Source organism: Drosophila biarmipes, chromosome X (genome assembly GCF_025231255.1).
Source record: "Drosophila biarmipes strain raj3 chromosome X, RU_DBia_V1.1, whole genome shotgun sequence".
Classification (NCBI taxonomy): domain Eukaryota; kingdom Metazoa; phylum Arthropoda; class Insecta; order Diptera; family Drosophilidae; genus Drosophila; species Drosophila biarmipes.
Genome location: NC_066611.1, coordinates 14,747,793 through 14,772,281, shown reverse-complemented (window position 1 = coordinate 14,772,281; position 24,489 = coordinate 14,747,793). Strand labels below are relative to the sequence as shown.

Below are 24,489 nucleotides of genomic sequence, written 5' to 3'. Positions count from 1 at the left end.
TTCTTTTATTTAAATAAGACACTGAGATATCAAAGCTTGCCTGAAAGCTTGTATAATAAATCACGATATCATAGTCAGGATAATTAATAAAACCAATGGTTTACATTAAAATTGTATCCATTAGATCATCACAGGATAAGTAATTAATTAATGTAATCACTGAGCTTTTTGATACTTGCCTAATAAACGTACAAAAAAGATGACCAAAAGTGGTTTATAGAGAAATTACTTTCAAACTCAATTGCAAAAGGCGCATATGCGTCAAGATAAAATTACACTGACAAAAACAGGAGTTGTACTCTAGAAACCCGTGCACAAAAATATATAAACATGCCCTTAATAATTTATATATTATATAAAAATTATGAAGAGAGTTGGACCCAAAATAATTTATTTAAGAATTTTAGATATGTAAATTTTAAATATATGTATTAAATATAATAAATATAAATACTTTCAATGTTTATCGCAAAAATGGTTTCAGTAATTATTTAATTTGCCGTGCAAGTCATAAAATCGAAGCACGTAGATCTTAAGAGAAGGATATAAAACTGTTTTCGAAAGTCACTTTCTGGCCGGCGCTAACAATTATTTTTCACCGTGCAGCCGAGAGAGTCTGAAATTTGTTAATTGACTTGCAAGGCGCTATTCGCAATTCGCAATTCGCCAGTCGCAACTCACAATTCGCAGCTCGCAGCTCGCAGCTCGCATATTTTGTGAGCTGGCCATGTCAATGGCATGTGAAAGTTGCTGGGCGCCTTTTTCGGCCAGCTCGGCGCAACCAGTTGCCATTTTCCGACCGGCCGCCCGCCCCTCCAGCGGGACCGGTTGCCAGGGGGCGTGGCAGATGATTTATGCTCCCATATTGACCGGTGACAGCTGGCGGGGATTGGCGATCCGCTGGAACACTGCGTTTTTGGCAACGAAAGTGTTTGGCATTGGTGATTTTTCACTTTTATTGCCTGCATTCAATTATTCGGTGCAATTTGTTGCAATTGCTTTCTTTCGTTATTTTTTTCCACCGATTTTTATCTTTAGCACGCCCCCACAGACACGCAGCCATTTATTTGGATGCATATATATATACGTTAACTATACACTTAGGCCGGCGTTGAGCCCCCCGCAAAATGCATTTTGCACGCTCATGCGAGAAGAGATTAGTAAAAGTTGTTGTTTATGAAAGCGGAAATCTTTCACCAATCAATCAACTTGCCATATGTGAAAAATTATGCGCATTGTTCAAATTTTGGCCAGCTACGTGAAAAACCACTGCAGCAAAATGCGAAAAAAATGAAAAACAAATGGCAAGTAACAAACAAACAAACAAAAACAAACTCATTACACCCAACTGGTCGTAAATGAAGATTGTTTTTGGCATGGCAGCAATTTTTTTAATTAAACAAAAATCCAATAGAGACATTTTTTGCCAGAGAGTGCGGGCTGGGAAAAGTGGATCGACGGTTTAAATCTATCTGTGTGATTTATATTTCAAAATGAAAAAATTTCGAAAATGAATTTAGCGAATTGACTAGTCAATCAACAACTTGTTTTCTATTGTTAAAATTTTTTGTTGGATTTTTATCAATTTTTTACGCCAGTCCAACGGAAATGTAAATATAACAGCGGTTTTTAGTTTATAAATTATGCATGAATTGCGCTCATTTTCCTGCCTGTATTTTTGGATTTCTTAAGTGCGGCGAAGTAAGCCACAGAAATGAATGTGTAAAGTATTGAGATATGTTACCAAAATTAGCACAAATTTTCATAATTGTTGGTGGTTAATTGCATGTGCAAGACTAATTTCAAAATAGTATGAAAAACCACATTTTCAATATTTTTAGCATTTGTGGTTACCATGCAACCATGACTATTTCTAATGCTGTTTACAAGACTAAATTTGGCTAAAAATTATAAGTATTCAAATTAAAAATATAATAAACCAGGTAAATTATGCAACAGCAATTTAAATTACATTCTTTAGCAAAAAAAAAGAAAAAGAAATATTTTAAGTGCATTTATCTAATCAACTAATTTAAAACACAATAAAATATAAATGGCAGCAAGATTTTCTTTAGCAAAAAAATAAATATTTTCAAGTGTATTTATCTACTAACTAATTTTAGTTAAATCACTTAAATAGCAGTAGTGAAACACTATTTTTTTCAGTGCCTTTAGAGGCCAGACTCCGTTAACGGCGTGGGTGCCTCAACAACAGGCTCGCCGGCCATCGAATCCAGATCGCCTGGGGACGAGGATCACCCAGATCCGAGATCCAAGTGGCTAATCCCAGCCAGCGGCCTTTCGGGACTTGTCGTCTGGATGTCTGACTGCGATCGCGGACTCTTGGCCCGCTGGCTGTCGGCCAAAAACGGGGCCACATCTCGTGTTCGCGCCGCACATGGGCATGTGGGTACTGGGACTGGACTGGAACCAGGCTCCCAACTGGGTCAGGTGGCCCCGGTCGGGCTCTGGCTGCTCCAGTTTCCCCCAGCACTCGACTTGCAGCGATAATTCTTGCCAAAGTCACGGACACAAACACGCGCGCACGCATGTGGAGCAAAAAAACAAGAGTTAAATTTGGAGTGTAATTTCTAAGTGACCGCTAAAACTTTCTTTTCGGCCCGCCGTGTGCTATTTCATATGTGCCTATCTATGTTTTCCTTTGTTTTGCCAGCTCGAGTTAATTAAAATTCGAAATTAATGCGCACCAGTCCGTCGGCTTGGATGGATTTACGGCGAGGCCAAGTGCAGTCGAAAGAAGTTAAAGTAATTTACCAGCAATAAAGCTGAGACGCACAATACACGCAGAGAAAAAAAGAGCAGACACACACGAAAAGTGTAATTAAATTATTGAAATCAAATTACAGTTAAATTACAATGTGCTTTCCTGGCACTCGGGGAAAACGGCCAAGTTTAATAACCCATTTTGTGCTATCGCCGCGGCATCTTTGTGGGTCACCAACCAGCCAACTAACCCATCCCATTCAGCAGCTCTTATTGTCTTGGATCTTGGATCTCGCGTCTTGAGTCTTCTGTCTTTATGGATCGCACACATCACGAGTGGTCATCGAACCCGAACTATAAACGTGATGGCATCTTCTTTGATCCAGCACGCTGCTCATTTTCCGGGGCCAAGAGAGTTCGCCAGGGAATCTAGAACGTGCACTACCCAGCCAGTGCCCCTGGTCAGCGCCATGCAACCTCCGCCCGATGGCCAAGATCGATTAAACACAGTCCGCGGATTCATTAAAGCCACTGGTCAGCAGAGCGCAGACGCCGAAGTATTTCCCATCATTTGGTTTTAATAACCGAGTGTTAAACGTGCTTCAGCATCAGATCATTAGGCCTTTGATATAGTTCTCGGTAATATTTAAGTCTATTTCAAGTCTTAAGAGTTCCAAACTTCGGTCACAACAGAAATGTTTTATCAACATTAGATATTTAGCTATTTGACCATTACTAAATGTTGTTGTGGCATATATAAAATACTATCCCTATCCCTATATTTACTAAAACCTATCTATAATATCATTTATGACAGGATTTGATATATTATTTGTACATTCTTCCATATCTTAAGTGATTTCTAACGTTTGGAAATATTATACCAAGAAAAAGAAGATCTGTTGGGTTATTCACCAAATCCCGTACTCTATAATCTCTGATATACATATATTTAATGCCAAGACTTGATACCTTACTTGTACAATCTTTCGTATCTTAAGTGATTTCCAACGTTTGAATATATACATATTATAGCAAATTAAAAGAGAAGATCAGAATGGGAATCTGTTGGAATATTCACTAAAACCTATCTATAATAGCTATTATATCATTTATGACAGGATTTGATATATTATAAGAACAATCTTTTATATCTTAAATGATTCCTAACGTTTGGATATAATATACCAATAAAAAAGATATCATACCAGGGATCTGTTGGGTTATTCACCGATCCCTTACTCTATAATCTCTATTATATATTTTAGAACAGGATTTGATATATTATAAGTACAATCGTCCATATCTCAAGTGATTCCTAACGCTTAAAAAAAATATACAAGGAAAAAAGAGATTATACCAGGGATCTATTGGGTTATTCACTAATTCCCTCAGAAAATAATCTCTACCATACAATCTTTTATATCTTAAATGATTCCTAGCTTTTAGATATATTATACCAAGGGTTCAGAGAGGATCTGTTGGGTTGTTCACCAATCCCTTACTCTAAAATCTCTATTATATATTTTATAATAGGATTTTATATATTAAAAGTACTATCTTTTATAACTCACCCTAACCAACCCTAACGTTTGGATTTATAATACCAAGGAAAAGAAGATATCAGAGTAGATATCCGTTGGGATATTCACTAAATCCCTTCCCATAGTATACCCCTGCTTTTGGAGGTTGACCACTAACGATGTTGACATAGAGGAGGCTGTCAAAGTATCACTTGGTGTTGTATAACCGAGAGCCGAGGCCCGAGACCCGAGATCGCCAGTTTACCCGCTAATTAGCCCACCAACCGGGGGGCCCAGCAATGAGGATCGTGATGTAAGAGAGAGACCGTTCGGCGGGCTGATGGGTTGGGGTATGGGGCATGGGCTCTGTGGGCTGGCTCGCCGCCTGGCCACGCTAATAATGCGATTATGTGTCGACTTAATAACACCGTTAGGCCCGGGCACTACGAGCATTCATCCCGCGCTCCCCGACGCCCTGCGTAACCGCCTTTGCAAACGGGGCTATGATTTGTGGCCTTTTTTGTTGGGCCGCTGAAAAGCGTTCGCATTTGATTAATTTCTCGTTTGTTTTGGGGAAAATTTGGAGGAAGAGGTCGCCAATCAAATACAACCGATACAGTTTAAACGGTCTTTCGCTGAGGGTTTCAGTTTATGGAAATACAAGGTATATTAATAGATTGATCAATTTATCATGAATTTTACAAAATATTTGTATATAGTAAAAGATTTTTAAACAAAGATTTTTTAATAATAACTTCAGGATTAAAAATTGTCTGAAAGAGTTTTAGTTATCGTTGGATTTTCACAAGAGTTTTCAGGAATCTGCAGAAATATACTTTTCTTTGGAGCTGGAAATCATTTGGAATAGTGTTTGGGACATCTGTTATTGGCATATTCTCTCATAAATACATTGATTCCCCATGTTTGGTTGTATTACAACAAAGATAAGCTGAGATCAGATAGGTCATCCCCTGTGAGAAGAGATTTCCTAAAGTCGTATTTTTTTTTGTGAAAAAACATACCAAAAAATCAAGACTGTTTACCTCATTGGAGTTCATGGTCTCGAACCGCGCCAGGATCTCCTTGACGGAGATCTTGGACTCCGTTGGCTCCTCGAGGATCGTCTCCATGCGGCTGACCGATCCGCTGCTAGCATTGCTCACCCGGCGCGACTTATTACCTCCTGGTATGAGCATGGGCGCGGAGGCCAGGGGGTTACTCGCACCCTGAAATCCCAGTCCCTGATTCTGGATGGAAACGGGCGGAGCAATAGCTATGGGAGCCGGGGAATTGGTATTCCCCTCCAGCTGGGGCACGGGCACCTCCAACAGGCCGCCCTGCTCCTCGTTGTTGTTGTCATCTCTTTGGCTGAGCTGCATCTTGAAGCCGAGCTGCTCCTCCAGGCAGCACTGCTCGCACAGACTGCCCGCCGAGGAGTTGGACGTGAGGGTGGCCGTGGTGCAGCACTTGTACACGATGTCCTCCTCCACGCTCCAGGCATTGTCGTTGGCCATTCCCAGATCACCGGGGCATCCTTGCCCCGAGCCCGAGGAATCGCCGCCCTCATGATGCATGGTCATCGAGGCACAGCACTGCTCGTTCAGCTCCCGAATGCTCTCGTTCGTGAGCTGGTCGAGATCACTGCGCCGCATCTGCAGCTGGTGGAGCGACTGCATCTGGCCGTGGTGCACCTGGGCGGCCGTGGTGCCCGTAATGTGGGCTATTTCCGCATCATCCGAGTCCGTGTAGAGCATCTCGTGCTCCTCGTCCGTCAGATTGTTCAGCGAGTCCAGGGAGGCGCACTTGCACTCCTGGTCGCCCTCATCCTGGGGCTCCTGATGCTGCTGCTGCTGCTGTTGACCCTGCTGCTGGAGCAGCTTAAAGTTGTTGACCTTGTCGTGGTGCATCTTGCTAATCAGCGACTCCACCTTGTTGACAATGCTGCTGAACTTGTGGGGCACACTGCCGCCCCCGGAGGTCAGCTGCGCCGCCTGGCAGGAGGAGGAGGAGGTGGAGCTGGAGGAGGAGGAGGATTTGCTGGCCCGCACGCTCTGCGACATCCTGGGGATTGGCTGGGACTATCGCGCGGTTGGGGGGGCTGGGGTTCAGGATCGGTTGACAGTCACGACCATTGCCATGGGCCCCCTCTCGACACTCGGCGCCTCTCGACTCCGTTGCAGTGAAAGTTAGTGCATTGTGGTGGACGGCCTGCAGGCTCTATCTATTCCAGCATATTACATATATTGTTTGCACAGGGGTTCGCGGGGGGAAAACAACAAGGAAAAATCGGTCGGCAAACGGCGAAAAAATGAAAAACGAACCGCAGCGGCCAGCGTTTCCCGCACAATGAGTTTCGGACTGGCGTGGAGTGGTTCGGAATGGATTGGATTGGAATGGATTCGATGGTCGGACTCACACATCAGGCGCCGCGCACACCATACGTATACGCGATTTTTCTTGCCATCGGTTGTGGTATTTTCTTCTTATTTTTGTTGTTGTTGTTGTTGCTGTTGCTGTTGTATTATTTTGATGTGTGGAAATTGGCAATGCAGTTAAATGCGTGCCGTATTTGTTTCTCTTCTCGCTGCGAGTTATTTATTTTTTCTTGTTATTTTTACGCTTTTCTGCCTCAATTTATTTTAATTTGCCATTTGCAGTTTGTCTTTCCACTTGATGGACTGGCGAAAATCCCCGATCGTCGTCAGACTTTATTTTTTTTTTATTGCATTTTTATTATTTATCTCTGTGAGAGCAGTTCGAAAATATGGCCATATAATTGGAATCAATGCTGAGTGGCGCGTTTCAGCCAGCACGGATGGTTGGCCAAATTGTTTGCCAATCTGCGATGCCGCGATCGGAATGAAGTAACCATAATAATGGGGGGGATGGACACGGACAATGTGAGTACGTGAGTGCATGTGTGGGTATTACTATGCCTCCTCTGTAGGGTTTTAGCAGGCTTTGATACAATTTTGGGTTACCAAATGCGCAGAGGTACTTCCCCTTTTATTATTTTCTATGGGTTGATTTTCAATAAATAATTTTTTAATATTTTTAGTACCTAATTTACTGGTAGTTTTAAAATAAATAATTTAACTCAATCATAAATGTTTTTAAGAACTCATTTTACTGGCAGTTTAAAAAAAAATGTAAAAATGATTTATTGAAAACCAAAACAATGATTCTAAAAATAAAACAAGAAGTACATTTTTGAAACTATTTTAAATGAGTACAAAACATGCTCCGAAACAAGGTAGTTTTACTATATGTATTTAAATAACAAATTAAGCTACTAGTAAGAAACAAAAAATTAAGCTTCTAGTAAGAAAAACAGTTAGGAATTTAATTTAATGAAAATCAGAACGAAAGTTCCCAGTGAAACCTGCTTTATATTTTCTATTTTTTGGAAACCCAATAAAATATTATATGTTCTTGAAAATAAAATACTAATTATTGGTGTTAATTAAAAGTGTAAAAATCGACCTAAAAAATATACAAAAAAATCTAAGCAAGGCAAAGCAAAAACAGTGACTCATGAAACATAAACAATCAACAATTATTGTAAATCACGGACCATGTACTCTCCCAATTTCACTGATCTCTTAGCAATTGTCCGCTAACTATCCTAACAGTTTTCGAACGAACTGCCCGAAAATCATAAAGGAAAGTGATTTTCCCCCGATGGGCTGGTGTGCTATCTTTTGACACTTTTCGAGCTGCTCTCACACGGTCGGTTCGTCGGTTTAACTGGAGTCCGCTTTGTGGCCAGGCCATTCAATCGAAACCACTTGATATGCCATACATTTGTTTACGATATTTTGGGTCACTTCGTCGCCTCAGCTTTGTTTTGTTCCGGCCCACAAGAAAAACATTTTGGCACAGTAAAAAAGAAAAAGAAACAGAAACCGCCGCAGAAGCTAAACTTGGTCGAAGAGGCCAGAAGAATTCGAGGGAAGAGCGCGCTGCGTGGTGCCGTTACCGCACATTCGTAACAACTAACGACTGGAAACCAAAAGCTAAAAGCTGAAAACCAAAAACTGGCCGGCCTGGTCAAGACGAGCTGGGAAAGAGCCATCCCCATCGACTGGCCATTTCACTCGCAGCCGAGCAGAACAGAGGGCTCTCTGCCATGGCTCTAAGCCAGGCTAAGACCCACTGAGCTGAGTGAAAACGCGGCTCTCCAATCTCCATTCTCCACCCTCCACTCTCTTCTCTCCACTCTGCAGCGCGCCAGCGCTCAGCTCTTGGCCAAGCCGAGCGGAAAGCCGCGGAGAAAGAGCGGGACAGCCTTTCTCCCCACTCCCTGGCGGGCTAACTGTTTGGCTCCCGACTCTCTTGGCTTTGGCGCTTAACGAGTTTTCACGCATAAAATGAATTGAATTAAAAACAACTTCAAAAAAAGAGGAGGGGGGAAAATGAAAATCATTTTGTTGATCAAACAAACTTCAAGCGCACGACGCGAAACGGAAATACCCTCGGGAAGTACGATTAAAGAAAGTTCAGTTGCTAACTTTGCTAGCCCATTTGCACTTGGCTTTGCAAATTTAAAATATGCAACACTAAAACAAATGAAAAAAGATAACAAAATTCACTAGTTCTAAATACTTAATATTAATATAGCAACTACAACAAAATATAACAATATACAAAAAAAACTAGCGATAAAGAATTAAAAGAAAATCCTATAAAGCAATTTCATATATTTTTTTTAAATTTACTATATATATATATATATATATATATAAATGTTTTAAATTCTAGTTTTTATTTAAAAAAATTTAATTTTTTTCAAACAAGTTCTGTACTTGTTAAAAAAAGGAAATCTAAGCAATGTTTAAAATTAATGACGTTTTCAATATGTAGCTAAAAAGTAATCCTACATAAAAAGAAAATTAAAACACAAAACAAAAAACAAATGATCTAAAAAGGGCCAAAACAGTTTAACAGTTTAATTTATTTTTATGTGTCATATTATTCAACATTTTGAAGTTATTAAATTTCTTATAAATTTAATATTTAGATAACGACTATTTATACTGATTTTTGTGTTAAAATAATTAGTTGCCAAAACTGTTTAATTAATAAATTAATTTTAATCATAATCTTATTTAAAATTTTAAGTTATTCAAGTTAATATTATGTTTTTCATGAATTTTGAAAGATTGAAACAACAAGAAATAAATCAAATAGAAAAGGATTTGATGAAAGTTGGCTCTCCTCGCACTCTTGAGTTAATCAATTTGTCAAATATTTACAAAGAAAATTGAACAATTTTTACCAACATCTCTTCAGCCTTGATTGGCCGAAAGTGCATACCCGTTTGAAGTGTCGAGTGAGCGGAGAAAAGAAAAGTAAACACTGCACTGGGGCTCCATTCGATGGATGATGGACGTGCGCCAACTATGAATATCAACCATCCGCAGAGGGGGCTTATATGGCGCTGGCATCTGGCCGGAGCCACTGAGAGCCACTGAGCTTCAAGGTGGCCAAAAAGAAAACCAAGCCAGACGCCAGGTCCAAGGAAGGAGGCCTCCAAAACTCATTTTCAAACGAAACGGAAATAGATAGCCACACACTTACATTTACCATATCTAAAACATTTATGTCCTAACATTTATTAAAAATATAAATCCAACTGTTTTGTTATAAAAAAAAAACACTTGAAAATTACCCGGCTGCCTTGTTATTATCTTGAGGCCGTAAAAACATTAGCAGTTTCATTAAGGCCACATTATTACGACCAATGTCTGCCATTATTCACGCAATTAATGCAATTATTTTTCCATTTAGCTGAAGCAAAGTGGTATACAAAATAATTGGCATACGAAATAATTGTTACGCCAAAAATTGCAATGGGGGCAAGATGTCAGTTCAGCGATTTGAAAATAAATAGGTATGAATGTCAAGTTTGACTTATAAAGGGAGCTTGAGGAGTGGGCGAAATACTACACTTAAATTGTTTTTTATATTGTCTCTATCTTGGTCTATCCTGCTAAATAAATACAAAATTATTTTATTAAAGACTTATATATTTTTTTTTTTGCAGATAAAGTTATGAAAACACTTTCTTTTTTAACTTTTAAATCAAGTTCTAAATAACCAACAAGAGTTCCAAGCTTGGCTAGCGAGCTTTGAATGCTAATAAAAATGTTTAAATATTTCTTGCATACTTTTGGTCTCTTTAAAAAATATTTGGAAATTAGAAAGCGCCTAGAAAATATGTTAATTGTAAATAGAAAATTATGGTAATGGTAGAAATATTTCAATAAGAAAGAAAGTCGCCTTTTTAAGTAAGATATTATTGGGATATTATTATAATATAATATAAATTCGCTTTTAAAGGGTCCCAATAAACTTAGTTATAATAGCCACCTTACTTTATTATTATTAAATTATTTTTCCTAATTTAATATAAAATAAGATAATATATGTAATGATAGAAATATTTTAATAAGAAAGAAAGGTGGCTTTATAAGTAAGATATTATTGGGGTATTATTATAATACGAGTATATTGTAATATATTAATATAAATTAGCTGCTAAAGGGTCGCAATTAACTTACTTATAATACCCACCTTCCCTTATTTACTATTAAATTATTATTCATAATATAAAATAATGTAATATAAATAATATAATATGATATATAAGCTATTTCAATCCCAAACCTATAGATCGTACAAAATGGCCCACTCACCTTGCGGAACTCCTGGACAAAGCTGGTGACCATCGACTGGATGGCGGCGGCGCGGGCTGCATGGAGCGCCAGGTGCTTGCCGTTGCGCAGGTTGAGCTGCAGGGCCGCCGGACGCGGCAGGGTGACGGCACTCTGGATCTCGCCGAAGGAGATGGCCTGCACCACGATCAGGTAGTCGGCATCCCGGCGGGCCAGATAGAGACCACTGTGCGAGACGCCCATGATGCTGACATCGGGATAGAGCGGTGCTCCCTGAACAGCAAAAAGTCGTGCGAAGTACAGCGGCCAATCGCGGGCCATGTCCACCAGATGGCGCTTGACCAGGGCACGCACCTGCCCTCCACTTCCTCCTCCTCCGCCGCCCGCTCCGCTGCCCGAACCATTTCGATTGGACAGCGTGTCCACGCTGACACCATGACCATGGAGCATGTTGAGGGCGGAGCTCTTCTCCTGCGGCGTGATCCTCAGGCAGGGCGTCACCCCGAAGACGTCGCCCAGCACCTGGGCAAAGAGCAGATCCAGGGCCACCGGTGGCCCGATGGGCTCGTGCGGCTGGAAGACCTCCTTGCGCACGCGCAGCTTCCACGGCACCCGGTTGTAGGTCAGACAGGCACTGCTGGCCCCCGAGCCCAGGCCGGACACCACGCTGGAGACCACGCCCAGTCCCGGACTGGCCGAGGACGCGGGCGGTGGCACTGGAGCCGGAACAATTACGGGCGGCGGCGTGGTCGTGTGCATCGAGTCCAGCTCCTCGCGCATCCCGGAGCTGGCCGAGCTCTTGCGCTTCCGCTCGTGCTCGTACTTCTGGGCCATGTGGGTGCGGAAGGTGGCCAGTCCCAGGCCGCCAGAGCGCTCCTCCCGTCGATGGTGGCCACCGGTGGTGTCCATGCTGGCCTGGATCACGCGCGGCGGTGCCGGCTGGTAGACCTTGTGGCTCTCCCGCTCTCGCTCCACCTGGCGGATCTCGTAGAGACGCTCGCGTTCCCGCTCCCGCTTCTCGCGCTCCTTTTCACTGCCACTCCCGGAGGCGGGTCCCTCCACTTCCGCCCGATCCCACACCGACTCGGAGTAATCCTCGCGATCGCGGCTCCTGCTTCGGCTGCGCGATCTCTCGCGCTCCGCCTGATCCCAGGCGGCATTGGCCGGCGACGAGGAGGCCGAGTGATCCTCCAGGTGCAGGTGATGGCTGCTGAGGATCATCATCTGCTGCTGCTGTTGCTGGTGGTGGTGCTGCTGCTGACGCACTGCACCGAAGGTGTCGCGCTCCTGGCGCTGAATGAAGGCGGGCACATGCTCCTTGACCACCTGACTGCTCGAGGAGCGGTAGTCCGGCTCGGGTTCGGGACTCCGGGCCGTCGGCGGACTCTGTGGAGCCGGCGGCGGGGCAGGTGGCGCCATGCTTGGTGGTCTGATTGGTGGTGGTGGTGCCGGGACACTGGGTGCGGGAGGCAGTAGCACCCCGGGCCAGCCACCCGAGGGCGGAGCCGGTGGTGGCGACAGTTTGCCCTCCATCCTCTCGATCTGGGTGCGCACTGTGGCGTGCGAATCCATGCCTCCTCCGCCATTTCCTCCTGGTCCGGAGTTGCCTCCCGTGACGCTGGCAAAGAGTCCTCCCAGTTGCTGCTGCAGCATCAGCTTGCGCGTGTCCTCCAGCTTGGCCGGAGCACGTTGCTCCGACTTGGTGGACACGGTGGATCTCACCGAATGGCCAGCTGTGACCTGCTCCAGGCGTTGGCGCATCTCGGAGCTCAGCTTGAGTTTGCCCACACTTCCTGGCGGCGGACGATCTGCTCCGATCTCGAAGCTCTTCTTGGCCAGCTTGGTGGTGACCACACTCTGCATCGCCTGGCCGCCATCCTGGGCATCCCTATCTCGCTCCCTCTCTCTATCCCTGTTGTTCATCCCCGCAGTGGTGGTCGTCGTGGTGGTGGTGGTCTCCAGCCGGATGCTGCTCCGCATCAGTTGGCCGCCCATGGGCGGCGGAGTGGGACTCTCGATCTCGAACTCCTCCCACTCGATGGCGGTGGCTCCTCGGATGCCTGGACTGGATTCCCCGACCATGCCACCATTGCTGGCCAGTTGGTGGTGCTGGGATTGCGGCGTCGTCTTGCGCTGATGCTGGCGCATCTTGAAGGCGAAGAAGTCCTCCTCCGTCTGAAACTGGGGCTCATCCTGCGGCGGCGGCCAGCGCCACTTGCCAATGCGGACGGTCTTGGCCCTGCCATAGGGATCCAGGAAGTGTCGCGTCTCCGAGGGATCCTTGCACTCCAACGGTGGCGGCATGGGTGGCGGCGGTGGCGGAGGCGGTGGCTGCAGTGCCTCCATCACCACCAGACTGCTGCGCGTGGTCTTCATACGCAGTGGTGACTGTGCCTGCACCTGTGGGGGTGGTGGCGAGATGGACAGGCTGCCCAAAACCGGAGGAGCCGGTGGCGGCGAGGAGGCGGCATTATTGGCCGCCGCCGCCTGCTGGCTGAGCAGCGTCTGGAGGGCCTGATTCTGGGCCAGGAGCTGCTGCTGGATCTGGAGATTCTGGGCCATTGCCGACTGCAGGAAGGCGCGTTGCACCTGCTGTTGGTAGAGGGCTGGACCGGATTCCGTCTCCCCGGGAAGCTGCATCAGCTGGTGGAGCAGGGGATCAGCTCCATTGCTATCCGTGCTGCCACCTCCGCGAATGCTGATAGCTAGCTCCTCCTTGCTGGTCAAGTTGTCGAGATTCTCCGCCAAAGGTATAGGCTGGAAGAGCTCATTTATGTAGTCGTCCAAGTCCTCGATCTCGGATTCCTCTTCTTTCTCTGCGGGATTACTGGTTATTCCACCTCCCTTGATGATGGCAGCCAGCTGATCCTTGCTGGCCAGCTTCCCCAGGCTCTTAACCATAGGTAAAGGTTGGAATATATTATTGATGTAGTCATCTAGGTCATCCACATCCGATTCCTCGTCATGCTCCTGTGAATAGCTGCCTCCGCGAATGCTGGCCGCCAGGGATCTGGCGTCGGACAGCTCATCCAGGGAGCCATCTAGCACCGGACTGAACAGATCGTCCAGGAACTGATCCACATCGGAGGCCTGCGAGGGCACCCTCACGCGGCGCACATGGGAGGCCAGGGATGGCGCCTCGCTGGTGTCCGACATGGCCGACGATCTGGTGGCATACTCCGCCTTGTCCGCATACTTGCTGGAGTGTGAGCCATGGGAAGCGGCATGGGATCGTCGTCCGGCATGCTGGGATTTCTGGTAGCGCGGAGCCGTCTCCTTGCCCATCGGAGCAAGTCGCTCCGCCGAGTGGTAGCGATCGTTCAGCCGACTCTCCGACAGACCCAGTGTGTGCAGCGGCTCCTGCGAGTCGCAATCCGGCGGCACGGGAGCAATGTCCCCGGCCAGCAGATCATCCAGTGACTTGGAGCGTGACTTGGTCTGACCGGGACTCGATCCCTGGCCTGGTCCCGGACTGGGCTCCCGCTCAAAGTAGCGTTCGTTGAGAGCCGAACTCCGCGAGAGCAACTCGCGGCTGCTCCTGCGCTCCCGTGGAATCTCCTCCTTGGAGCCACCACTCGAGGTGGGTGGCGCTGGCGGCGGAACCGCTGGACGTTTGACCGACTCCGGCAGAGTGGTCCGAGCAAACTTGGCGCCGGAGCGCAGTAGATCACTCCTGGGAGCTGGGAAAGCGGGACACAGCTCCTTCTCGGCAATCAAATCCATCACATAGTCTAGGCCACAGCTATCCGTCAGCTGCTGGCCATCATCGAGGACCAAGGTCCATCCGCGACTGGCCACGCCCAGCGAGGAAACGGCCAGGGCGGCGGCCTCCTCGCAGCTGGTCCACGAGTCCACGGCCACCGTTTGGCTGGCCTCGTCGGGCAGGGTCAGTGGCAGAGCCATGTCGCAGCCCCTCGTCCAGGCACGCCACTCCAGCCAGGCGGGCACAAAGCTGCGGCAGGCACCGCCGCCCACTGCCCCACTGGAGGAGGAGCCACCGCCCTGCTGGCGGAGCAACTGCCGCAGGAGCAGGGGTCTCAGGGAGGCCGGTGCCTCGTCATCCACGAATCTCATCAGATACTTGCTGAACGCGGCGCTGGGCTGGAAGCAGCAGAGGCACTGCCCCAGGAGCTGCCACAATCTGGTGGCCTCCACCGAAGTGGGCGGCAGGCCGTGAACCTGGTTGCACAGCTGCACCAGGATCTCATCGCGTAATCCCCTCGAGCTCAGGGCCTTGTGCACAATATAGTCGGCCAATAGCTTCTCCTTGGCGCCCTCCAAGGCCTTGTCGTTGCTCCAGCGGAGGATCAATTTGAACACGGCCAAGGCATCCTGGAAGTCCTGATCCCTCGACGCAGCTCTGGTCAGCAGGGGAGCTGTGATGGGTTCCCTCCTCGGCTGCAATCTCAGCCCATTGCAGTAGACACTGCTGAACTTGCCGAAGGAGAACTGGCCCAGATCCTCGGGCAGTTGAACGGCGGAGGATGGGGGGCCCGGCACCGTGCCCAGTACCTTGACCAGGTGCCGATCCCCGTGCGGCGGTGACCAGCCCTGCAGCTTGGAGTAGATGAAGGCCAGCTCGGCGGGTATGTCCAGGTAGCTCAGTTGGCTTCGTTCCAGGACAGCCTGCTTGGCCTCTCGGGCCTCGCGTGCCCGCTGCGCCGCCTCCCTGGCCTCCTGCCTGCGCCGATGGTCCGACCGCAGTTGGTTCACCCTCCTCCTAGCCTGGCGTCCTCGCCACAGCCGCTGGGCAGTGAGTGCTCCCTTGCGCAGGCGCTCGTAGCGCTGCTGTGCCCTCTGTCCTCGCCAACGGGCCTGGAGCCGGGTGGCCGCCACCTGGCGACGAGCCAGCTGCCGGCGCACCAGCATTCCACGCACATGCCGCTGGACACTGACCGCCGCCCGGCGCAGACGCTCTGTTCTTCCGCTCTCCAGCGCCCGATGCAGTGCCTCGCGCAGGAAGACCCTCGTGGCACCCAGCTGATAGTCGGGACCCTCAACGCCTGTCCGCGGCATGGCCTCCAGCAGGGCTCGACACAGCTCCCGATACGGAGTGCCCCTGGCCAGAGGCGATGGTAGCAGGTGGCGATACCGCTCCACAAAGTGCTGGAAGCGCAGGCGCACCGGATAGCCCCGCTGCCGGATCTGGATGGTGTCCAGCATGCCCAGATAGCGCAATTGCTGGAGCACACACGGCATGTCCATGCGCAGGGCGTGCTTCTCCTGGTTTGGCTTGATGCAGCGCACGAACCACGGATGACACCGGCCCATGGACTGCAGCAGCTGCTGCAGTGAGTCCGCAAACCGGGCCGCCACCGTGGGCGTTCTTGGCTTCATGGTGACGAATCTCCCATTGCTGCCCTTGGGCAGGGTCTTGCCGGCATCTCGCTGGGCACGCAGCTGCTTGGTCAGCTCACCCACCAGGTTCAGTCGGCTGGAGGCCAGCAGCTCTAGGACATCGCCACGCAGTGCATCCCGATTCTTGTCCAGAAAGCCGTCCACACAGTACCACACCTGGCCCGCGTAGTGGGTCACGCCGAACTCCTGGGCACCGATCCTGGGCCGGGCATAGAGCTCGCTCAGCGCATGGTTGTAGTGGCACTTCTCCAGGAAACTCAGATCGGTGGCACGCGGGAAATTGGACTCGTCGTCTAGCAGATGGCAAATGCCCACGGGCTTCTTGGCCAGCAGATGGATCACCGGCAGATTGTCGTCCCAGGCCAGGGGAGTCCACTCCAGTCGCTCCCTGGCGTACTCTGCCTGCTCCAGCTTGAAGACATGCTTGTTGAAGTACAACTGCAGGTTCTCGTTCGCATAGTTGATGCACAGCTGCTCGAAGCTATTCTCGGCCAGGTCCTCGAACCCAAAGATGTCCAGGATGCTGATGCGGTGGGCATCGTGGGTTCCGCCCTTCTGCACAATCGAGTTGATGCGGGAGACCAGCCAATTGAAGAGTCCCGCGTACAGGGCCTTGGCGAAGGCATCTCGGGCGTCCAGAGCCTGATCGATGCCAAGTGGCGTGTGCAGCCGTTCCGCTCGAGCTTCGGTGGTCCGGCTGGTCAGGGCTCGATGCAGTCCCTCGGCGCTGATGTGCAGGAGGTGGGCGGCCCACTTGATTTCCGCATCGGAGCCCACCTCCACGCCCTCCTGGCCGTGCCTCAGCTGCCGGCGATGGAAGTAGACATTGCCCAGATGGAGCACAGCCGCCAGGACGCGGACGATCCCCTCGCGCTCGCCCTCGGAGACGCCCAGGACCTGCATGGCGCCCTGCAGCGACTCCCAGTCCACACGACCGCTTGCGCAATCGGTGGCTCCCTGGTTCAGGTAGAAGTACTTGTCCGCCTCCAGCAACCCGTACTTGGCGCGCTCCGTCTCCGAGAGGCCGCCAAGGAGTTCGTAGAACACATGGTAGTTCCTTTCGCCCGGCGCCTGCGTCACAATGCGCGACTTCTCCAGCAGGTACTGCGTGATCTTGGCTCCCACGATGGCGCCACTCTTGAAGTAGACCTCCAGATATTTGCCGAACCTCGAGCTATTGTCGTTCCGGGCAGTGCGGGCATTGCCAAAGGCCTCCAGCAGTGGTGCCGCCTCCAGGATCTGCTCGGTTATAACGGCGGAAGCGGAGCCTCCTCCTGGCACCACAGCGGCCAGGTACTGCATCACCAGCTTGGTGGACTCCGTCTTGCCGGAGCCACTCTCCCCCGAGATGACCACCACCTGGGGCGAGGGCAGAGCGGCATGGGCCGCTGCTCCGATGGCAAACAGATGGGGCGGCAGGGAGCCCAGCGGACGGCCGGCATACTGCTTGGCCACCTCCAGACCATAGGCGTCCGGGAACATCTTGTAGGGATTCACGGCGATCAGGATGCTGCCGGCGAAGGTGTAGATCAGGCCCTTGTCGTAGCGCAGGCGAAGATTCCAGAGCAGCGAGGCCTCATGGAGGTCGTCCAGCAGGGTCATGTCCTCCACACCGCTGCTGCCCAGATCCTGGCGAGCACGCAGGCTCCCCTCTCCCGGTTGCAAAGCGAACGTCTGTGGCTGTAAGAGGAGGAAGTCGAATTAGAATGAGTTTATGATTAAGATCTTAATATATTAGAAGGGCACAACAATTTGTAGGGTTTTCAAATCTTATATTTAAAAAACTTTTAAGGTGTCTAAAGGTATGCAACAATATTTTTAGACTCCGAAATAGAAGAACTCCACACACAATAATACCTATCAAAAGATTTAACAATCCTAGTGAAACTAGGGTTTCAAAAACAAGTTTAAATGTCCTTTAAGCTGTATAAAAGTATGCCATAATATATTTTAGACCTAGAATACCAGAAATTCAATCATTTTTCAATTCGACTATTCCTTATTCACTGCATACTTTTGGGCACCTAAAATTAGATTTCAAGCTGATTTTAGAGTTATAGTTATATATAAAATATCAAAGTAAAAAGAGTTATATTTTTGGGTTTGTTGGTTCCCAAGGAACACTTCTCTCACAAGGCGCGCTATCACATCGCTGCAGATGGTGGACAGGCGCTTGACCACCTGGGGGTAGCGGCACTTGAGGCGTCGCAGGCGACTGGAGGGCAGGGCCGGATGCTTGGCCGACAGATGATGGGGCAGATCCTCGACATCCTCGAGGCTGGCGGGCCTCTGGCGCCGGAGGACGTGTGGCGAAAGGAGAGCCAACGAGGGCGACTGCGCGGGACTGGGAGTCACCGAACCACCGCCGCCCCGCTGCCACGGCTCCAAGTGGAACCGCACGATGCGCATCTAGTTCGGGAAGCCTCTCTCTAGTCCCAGTCTGAACCCGAAAACCCGAATTTGAACTCCCGAAACCCGATACGCGAAACCCGAATCGAGATCCAGAACTAGTATCACAAAAGACGTTTGTGGCCGAGGTCTCGAATGCAACTGAAAGGAATCGGAATCTCTCGGCGGCACTGCCACAATTTCCCCAAACGTTTCTAAAACGGTTTTCGCTGCATCCAAACACGTTCTTTCAAAGCGGTGAGAGATGGCATGGGAATGGGTATGGGTATCGGCATGGTGGACCGGATCACTTCGAACCCGGCCAGACCAGACGACACTCCTGCTGGCCACCAGGCAGTGCTACCAGCTACTTAGTGTGGGCCACCAGAACGCACAAAAAAATAATAAGCCAGTGGAGCGAAGAGTCGAGAAGAGTCGAGAGGAGAAAAGCAAATGAAGAAAGAAAGAAGACACCCGATCGCATTGATATTGATGCAGTCTCCGATCGCCATTCAATTAGGCGGCCGGTGTGTGGGACTTTCTCCCAGGCGGGGAGAGGCCCAACCAGTTCAAGTTCGACGGCTCGGCGGGTTCTTGGGCCCGTCTCCAGCTGCTTCGTGTGGGGCAGGGGACTGTCATCCGATAGCCGGCCCAAAACAAAGGCGTGAAATGTGTTCTGTGAACCGCTGGGAATGCATTCGCTTCGGCAACTTCTCCATTGAAATCGATCTGTGGATCGCATCAATGGCAGTGCCAAATGAAGTGAGTCAATTGATCGAGGGATTGCACCGGAATTCGGATTTATTTTGGGGTATCTAAAAGTATGCTACATATGAAAAACTGTTTTCATAATGAAAACATTATTATACATTTTAAAATATCTTATTGTAGGCCATCAACTCTTTGACAAGTTGTGTCGTGGGAAAAAAAAAAAAAAAAAAAACAAAGTGCGTGCTTACGCGTTATTATTTTGTTATCTATTCTTCGTGTGCTAATAATAGCACAGATCATAAAAATTCGGACGCTGTCTAGCGCAGTGTCGGCAGTGGGACAACAACAACAACATAAGTGTAGTGCGACAAGACTGCATTTGTGCCCGCTAGGGCATCGCTGTTCCCCTCACACTGCGCGCAGCCGTACAAGAGGGGCAACAAAAGCAGTGATTGACTTACATTCGACTTTGCATAAAATCGAGAGAAATGGCAAATACCAGAGAAACAATGCTTCTGGGCGAAGCTCTGAGAAAAGCCGTCATGGACGAGGTGATTCCAGGAGAGTTAACCCTGGCAAAAAATCTGGCCACTAGCGGCAAGCTTAACTCATATGGTATAGCAGTATCAAGCAGTAATGCAGCCTGTATCACCAGTACTCTGACAACAACTCACAGTCCAATATATACCTACACTACATCATCACCCAGCATATGCAGTGGCATGTGCTCAACGCCTATGCCTCCTAAAGCATTAAGCACTTCTATAGACTTCCCCCCTCTACCGGGCCTCAATGAATCTGATTCACCCAGATGGCAAAAAATCCAGAGCCAGAAGAGGAAGGGGTCATCGAACTCACCAATAAGTCAACGAAAACGTGCCGATATTAGAAATTTAGAACCCAGTGACCCTGTGTCAGCAAACAGGTTCGAAACACTATCAGTTGATGACGATGAGATGGACTGCAATAGTGTGGACGAACCATCGACTAGCGCTGCAGCAGCGGCTTACCGTTCTCACACCGCTTCTAAGGCTAAAGACAGCAATGCACATAACAAGAACGCAAACGTACAAAGTAAAACTGATTCATCTACGGTAAAATCTGCTTCTACTGGTAGTCCAAAACCACCACCAATCGTTCTTATGGACGTGACAAACGTGAACGAACTTCTTATCGCTATCGAGGAAGTTACAAATCTTGAAAATGTTGAAATCAAATCCTCTGTGGGCTCCACTCACAGAATCTACACCAAAGACGCAAACACCTACAGGGCTGTAGTACGACAACTAAATTCCCTGAAAATTGAATTCCATTGCTATCAATTGAAAGACGAGAAACCATTCAGAGTTGTTGTGCGAGGATTACACCATTCACAGCTCCATCATAAAATCAAAGAGGAATTACTCAGACAGGGGCATAAAGTTCTATCAATATATAACCCAAAAAGCAACAAGAGCGGTGAACAGATGAACCTCTTCTTCATTAATGTAGAAAAGAATCTAAATAACAAAGATATACTCCAACTACGATCTCTATGTCGCCAACGCGTCCGTTTTGAAGTAGCCAGAAAAGCACAAGACATAGTGCAATGTCGGAGATGCCAATCGTTTGGTCATACTGCAAGATATTGCTACAGACCTTTTATCTGTGTCTCTTGCGGTGACTACCATAAATCATCAGATTGTCCCAGAAGCAAAGAAGCACCAGCAACTTGCACTCACTGTGGTGAAAATCACCCAGCTAACTTCCGTGGCTGCAAATCCTATCAAAAATTGCTCAAAATGAACGAAAATGTACAGAAAACCCCAAAAGTGAGCACAAACAATAACTCTACACCCAAACATTATGAAAATGGAGTTTCTTATGCTCAAATAGCCAGAAATGCAAATCCAATCACGGAAAAACAAAACAAACGACCAGGAAACCTAACAAATAGGCTACAGGACGCCATTCAACAGCAACATCACTACGGTGCAAAAAATCATGCGCACTTTTTCCCAGATGTGTCACAACAGCAAAATGCACAAGAATCTAAACTAGAAATGGCAGTTGCATCGCTCTCAAAAGCTATCGAAGGTCTATACGCCATGCAAGCCCAGATGCTGAAGATGCTGGTTGCAATTAACGCGCAACTTACACAATGTCCCAAATAAAAATTCTCACCTGGAACACGCGAGGTGCTGCCGGCAAAATGACGGAAATCGGCCACCTTGCGGAGAGAGAGAATATTGACATTCTCCTTCTCACTGAAACGAAGACATCCAACCTTCAACTATTTGGATATGAAGTCTACACTTCAAATCTACCTGACGGCAGCCACAGGGGTGGAGCTGCAATCCTGGTTAACAAAAAGATCAATCACTTTCCCATCGAGCCAATCGTCCATGCTAAAGTCCAAATCGTGGGTGCCAGAATCCAAACATGTATAGGACAAATATTCATCGGATCAATCTATTGCCCTCCGAACTTCAGCTGGACTCAATCAGAATTTGATGACATATTCGCTAACTTCAACTTCCCAAGATCATTTATCAGCGGAGACTGGAACGCCAAACATCCATGGTGGGGTTCTGCGATCACCTGTCACCGAGGTAACTTACTTGCTGCAAGCGCCATCTCAATTAACGCCAACATCCTGGCGACTGGAGCACCAACATACTATCCAAGCGCAGTAAATCGAAGACCATCCTGTTTAGACTTTGCAATTTATCGCAACATTCCACACGACAAGCTAAGCATCAGAGACAGCTGGGACCTTGAATCGGACCACCTATCTCTCATCACTACATTAAAAACAGAAGCCATACAATGCACTCAACGTAGACAACTTCTTAGCAAACACACAAATGTAGCTGTTTTCAAGGAAGAACTATGTAGATCGATACGCCTTAACATTGAGCTCAACTCTGCTGCTGAGATTGACGACGCTGTAGACCTCTTCACTACCAACGTGACAAATGCGGCGAGGAGTGCAAACGTGTACACTGCAAACAATCATGGCAGAGCCCTCATACGCCACTCGAATAGAATTGACCCAACCATTGCAGAGATTCTAGTCCGTAAGAGAGCACTGAGAAGACGTTATATTCGAACGCACAGTCCTGAGGATAAAGCTCAATGGCATAGATGCGCCAGAGAGCTTCACGTTGCCATGGCTGAATTGAAAAATGCGCAATTCGAACATATGCTGACCAATATGGACTATTCTAATGATTCCATTTTTAATATGTGGTCCTTTACCAAAAAAGTAAAAAGAATGCCACAGAAAGTTACGCCTCTGAAGAACAGCAATGGTAACTGGTGTCGCTCCTTAGAAGAGCAAGTACAAACATTTGCGGAACACCTTGGCGACAGATTCACTGCGTTTAATTTCGCATCCGAGGAGGATATCAACAGAATAAACGAAATACTACAGCGCCCTTTCCAGATGTCACCTCCAATAAGACATATCCGTCTGGAAGAAGTCTCAAACATGATACGTACCCTCAAAAGTCGAAAGGCGCCAGGTCATGACCTAATAAGCAACGCAGTACTTAAAATCCTTCCCAAGAGAGCACTATTACTTATCACATTGATATTCAATGCGATACTTAGAGTGCAATACTTTCCCAAAAAATGGAAGAGTGCTAGAATCAGTATGATTCTAAAGCCAGGGAAACCGGAACAGGATCCATGCTCCTACCGGCCTATCAGCCTCCTGCCCTCTTTATCGAAGGTAATGGAAAGGCTGATAGCTTCCCGACTTATAATACACCTAGAAGACAATGATACTATCCCAATGCACCAATTCGGATTCAGAGCCGGCCACAGTACGATTGAGCAATTGCACCGTGTAGTCAATCACATCCTGAAGGCCTACGACAATAAAGAATACTGCAACGGCATCTTTCTTGACATACAACAGGCATTTGATAGAGTTTGGATCCCGGGACTACTAGCCAAAGTCAAAACAGCGCTGCCAGCCAACCTGTTTGAGCTCATCAGATCGTTTCTCACAAACAGAGATTTTTGCGTCCAGTCCAGAGACGCAATCTCTGCAAATGTTGCCATTACAGCTGGCGTTCCCCAAGGAAGCGTCTTAGGACCGCTACTGTACTCCATCTTTACAGCAGACATCCCCAAGCCAAGCTATGAAGAAATGACCTACGACAACAGCAAAATGCTGCTGGCCAGCTTCGCTGACGACGTCTGCTTTCTCAGCTCCTCGAACAGTGAGACCGAGTCTTCACAAACGCTGCAAACCTACCTCAACGAATTCGAGAAATGGGCCACGGCGAACAATATCAAAATCAACGAAAGCAAATGCGTAAACGTTTGCTTTACGTTACGCCGAAAAACAACTCCGGTGGTCCACATTAATAATGTGGACATAGAGCAAGCGACTAAGGCGAAATACCTAGGCCTCACACTGGACAAACGCCTAACCTTCCGAGAACATATTGCCAGAGTCGTCAAAATGTGCAACCTAAAGCGGAACCAATTATTCTGGATGCTAAACAAGAAAAGCAAACTATCTCTAAGATGCAAGCGGCACATTTATCAACAAATCATCGCACCAACTTGGAGATATGGAATCCAAATTTGGGGAGTGGCGGCTGCGTCCCACCGAAAACGTTTCCAAACCGTCCAGAACAAAACATTAAGACAAATCACTGGCTGTGAGTGGTTCGTTAGCGGCCAAACGCTTCACAATGACCTAAACCTGAGTCTTGTTGAAGACCAAATATCGTTCTTCTCAAGCAGGTACAACGACCGTCTAACTGCCCACCGTAATCGTCTAGCCCGGAGATTACAGGGGGCTATCCCAATTCGCAGGCTCAAAAGAAGACATTTTGGGCTGCTCCTAAGAGACTAATATGAATATATTATTTACTTGAAACTAGTCGTAATTTGATCTACTCCTATATACCAAGTTGAAAACTAATTATAATTTATAATTAAGAGATTATTTACTTAAGAAAACATTTAGGTTAAAGGCTTTAATTAGATCTGTTCCTGGATTATATTAAATAAAGATATTAATTAAAAAAAAAAAAAAAAAAAAAAAAAAAAAAAAAAAAAATATCTTATCAGATGAACCTCTTCTTCATTAATGTAGAAAAGAATCT

The 24,489-nt window shown here is 47.6% G+C and overlaps 1 protein-coding gene across 2 annotated transcripts in view; it reads right to left on the bottom strand.

Annotated features, from left to right (window-relative positions):
• The window catches only part of LOC108025738 (unconventional myosin-XV), a 44,974-nt gene that overhangs the window by 5,387 nt on the left and 15,098 nt on the right, over nt 1-24,489 (bottom strand). Inside the window, exon 3 of one of the 2 annotated variants that reach the window (XM_017096326.3) lies at nt 10,946-17,962. In XM_017096326.3, coding sequence (XP_016951815.1) covers nt 10,946-17,962 — 7,017 coding nt within the window. Of the gene's footprint in view, nt 1-5,290; nt 7,142-10,945; nt 17,963-24,489 lie in introns of those variants that run through there. The other variant, XM_017096327.3, reaches the window with a different exon arrangement.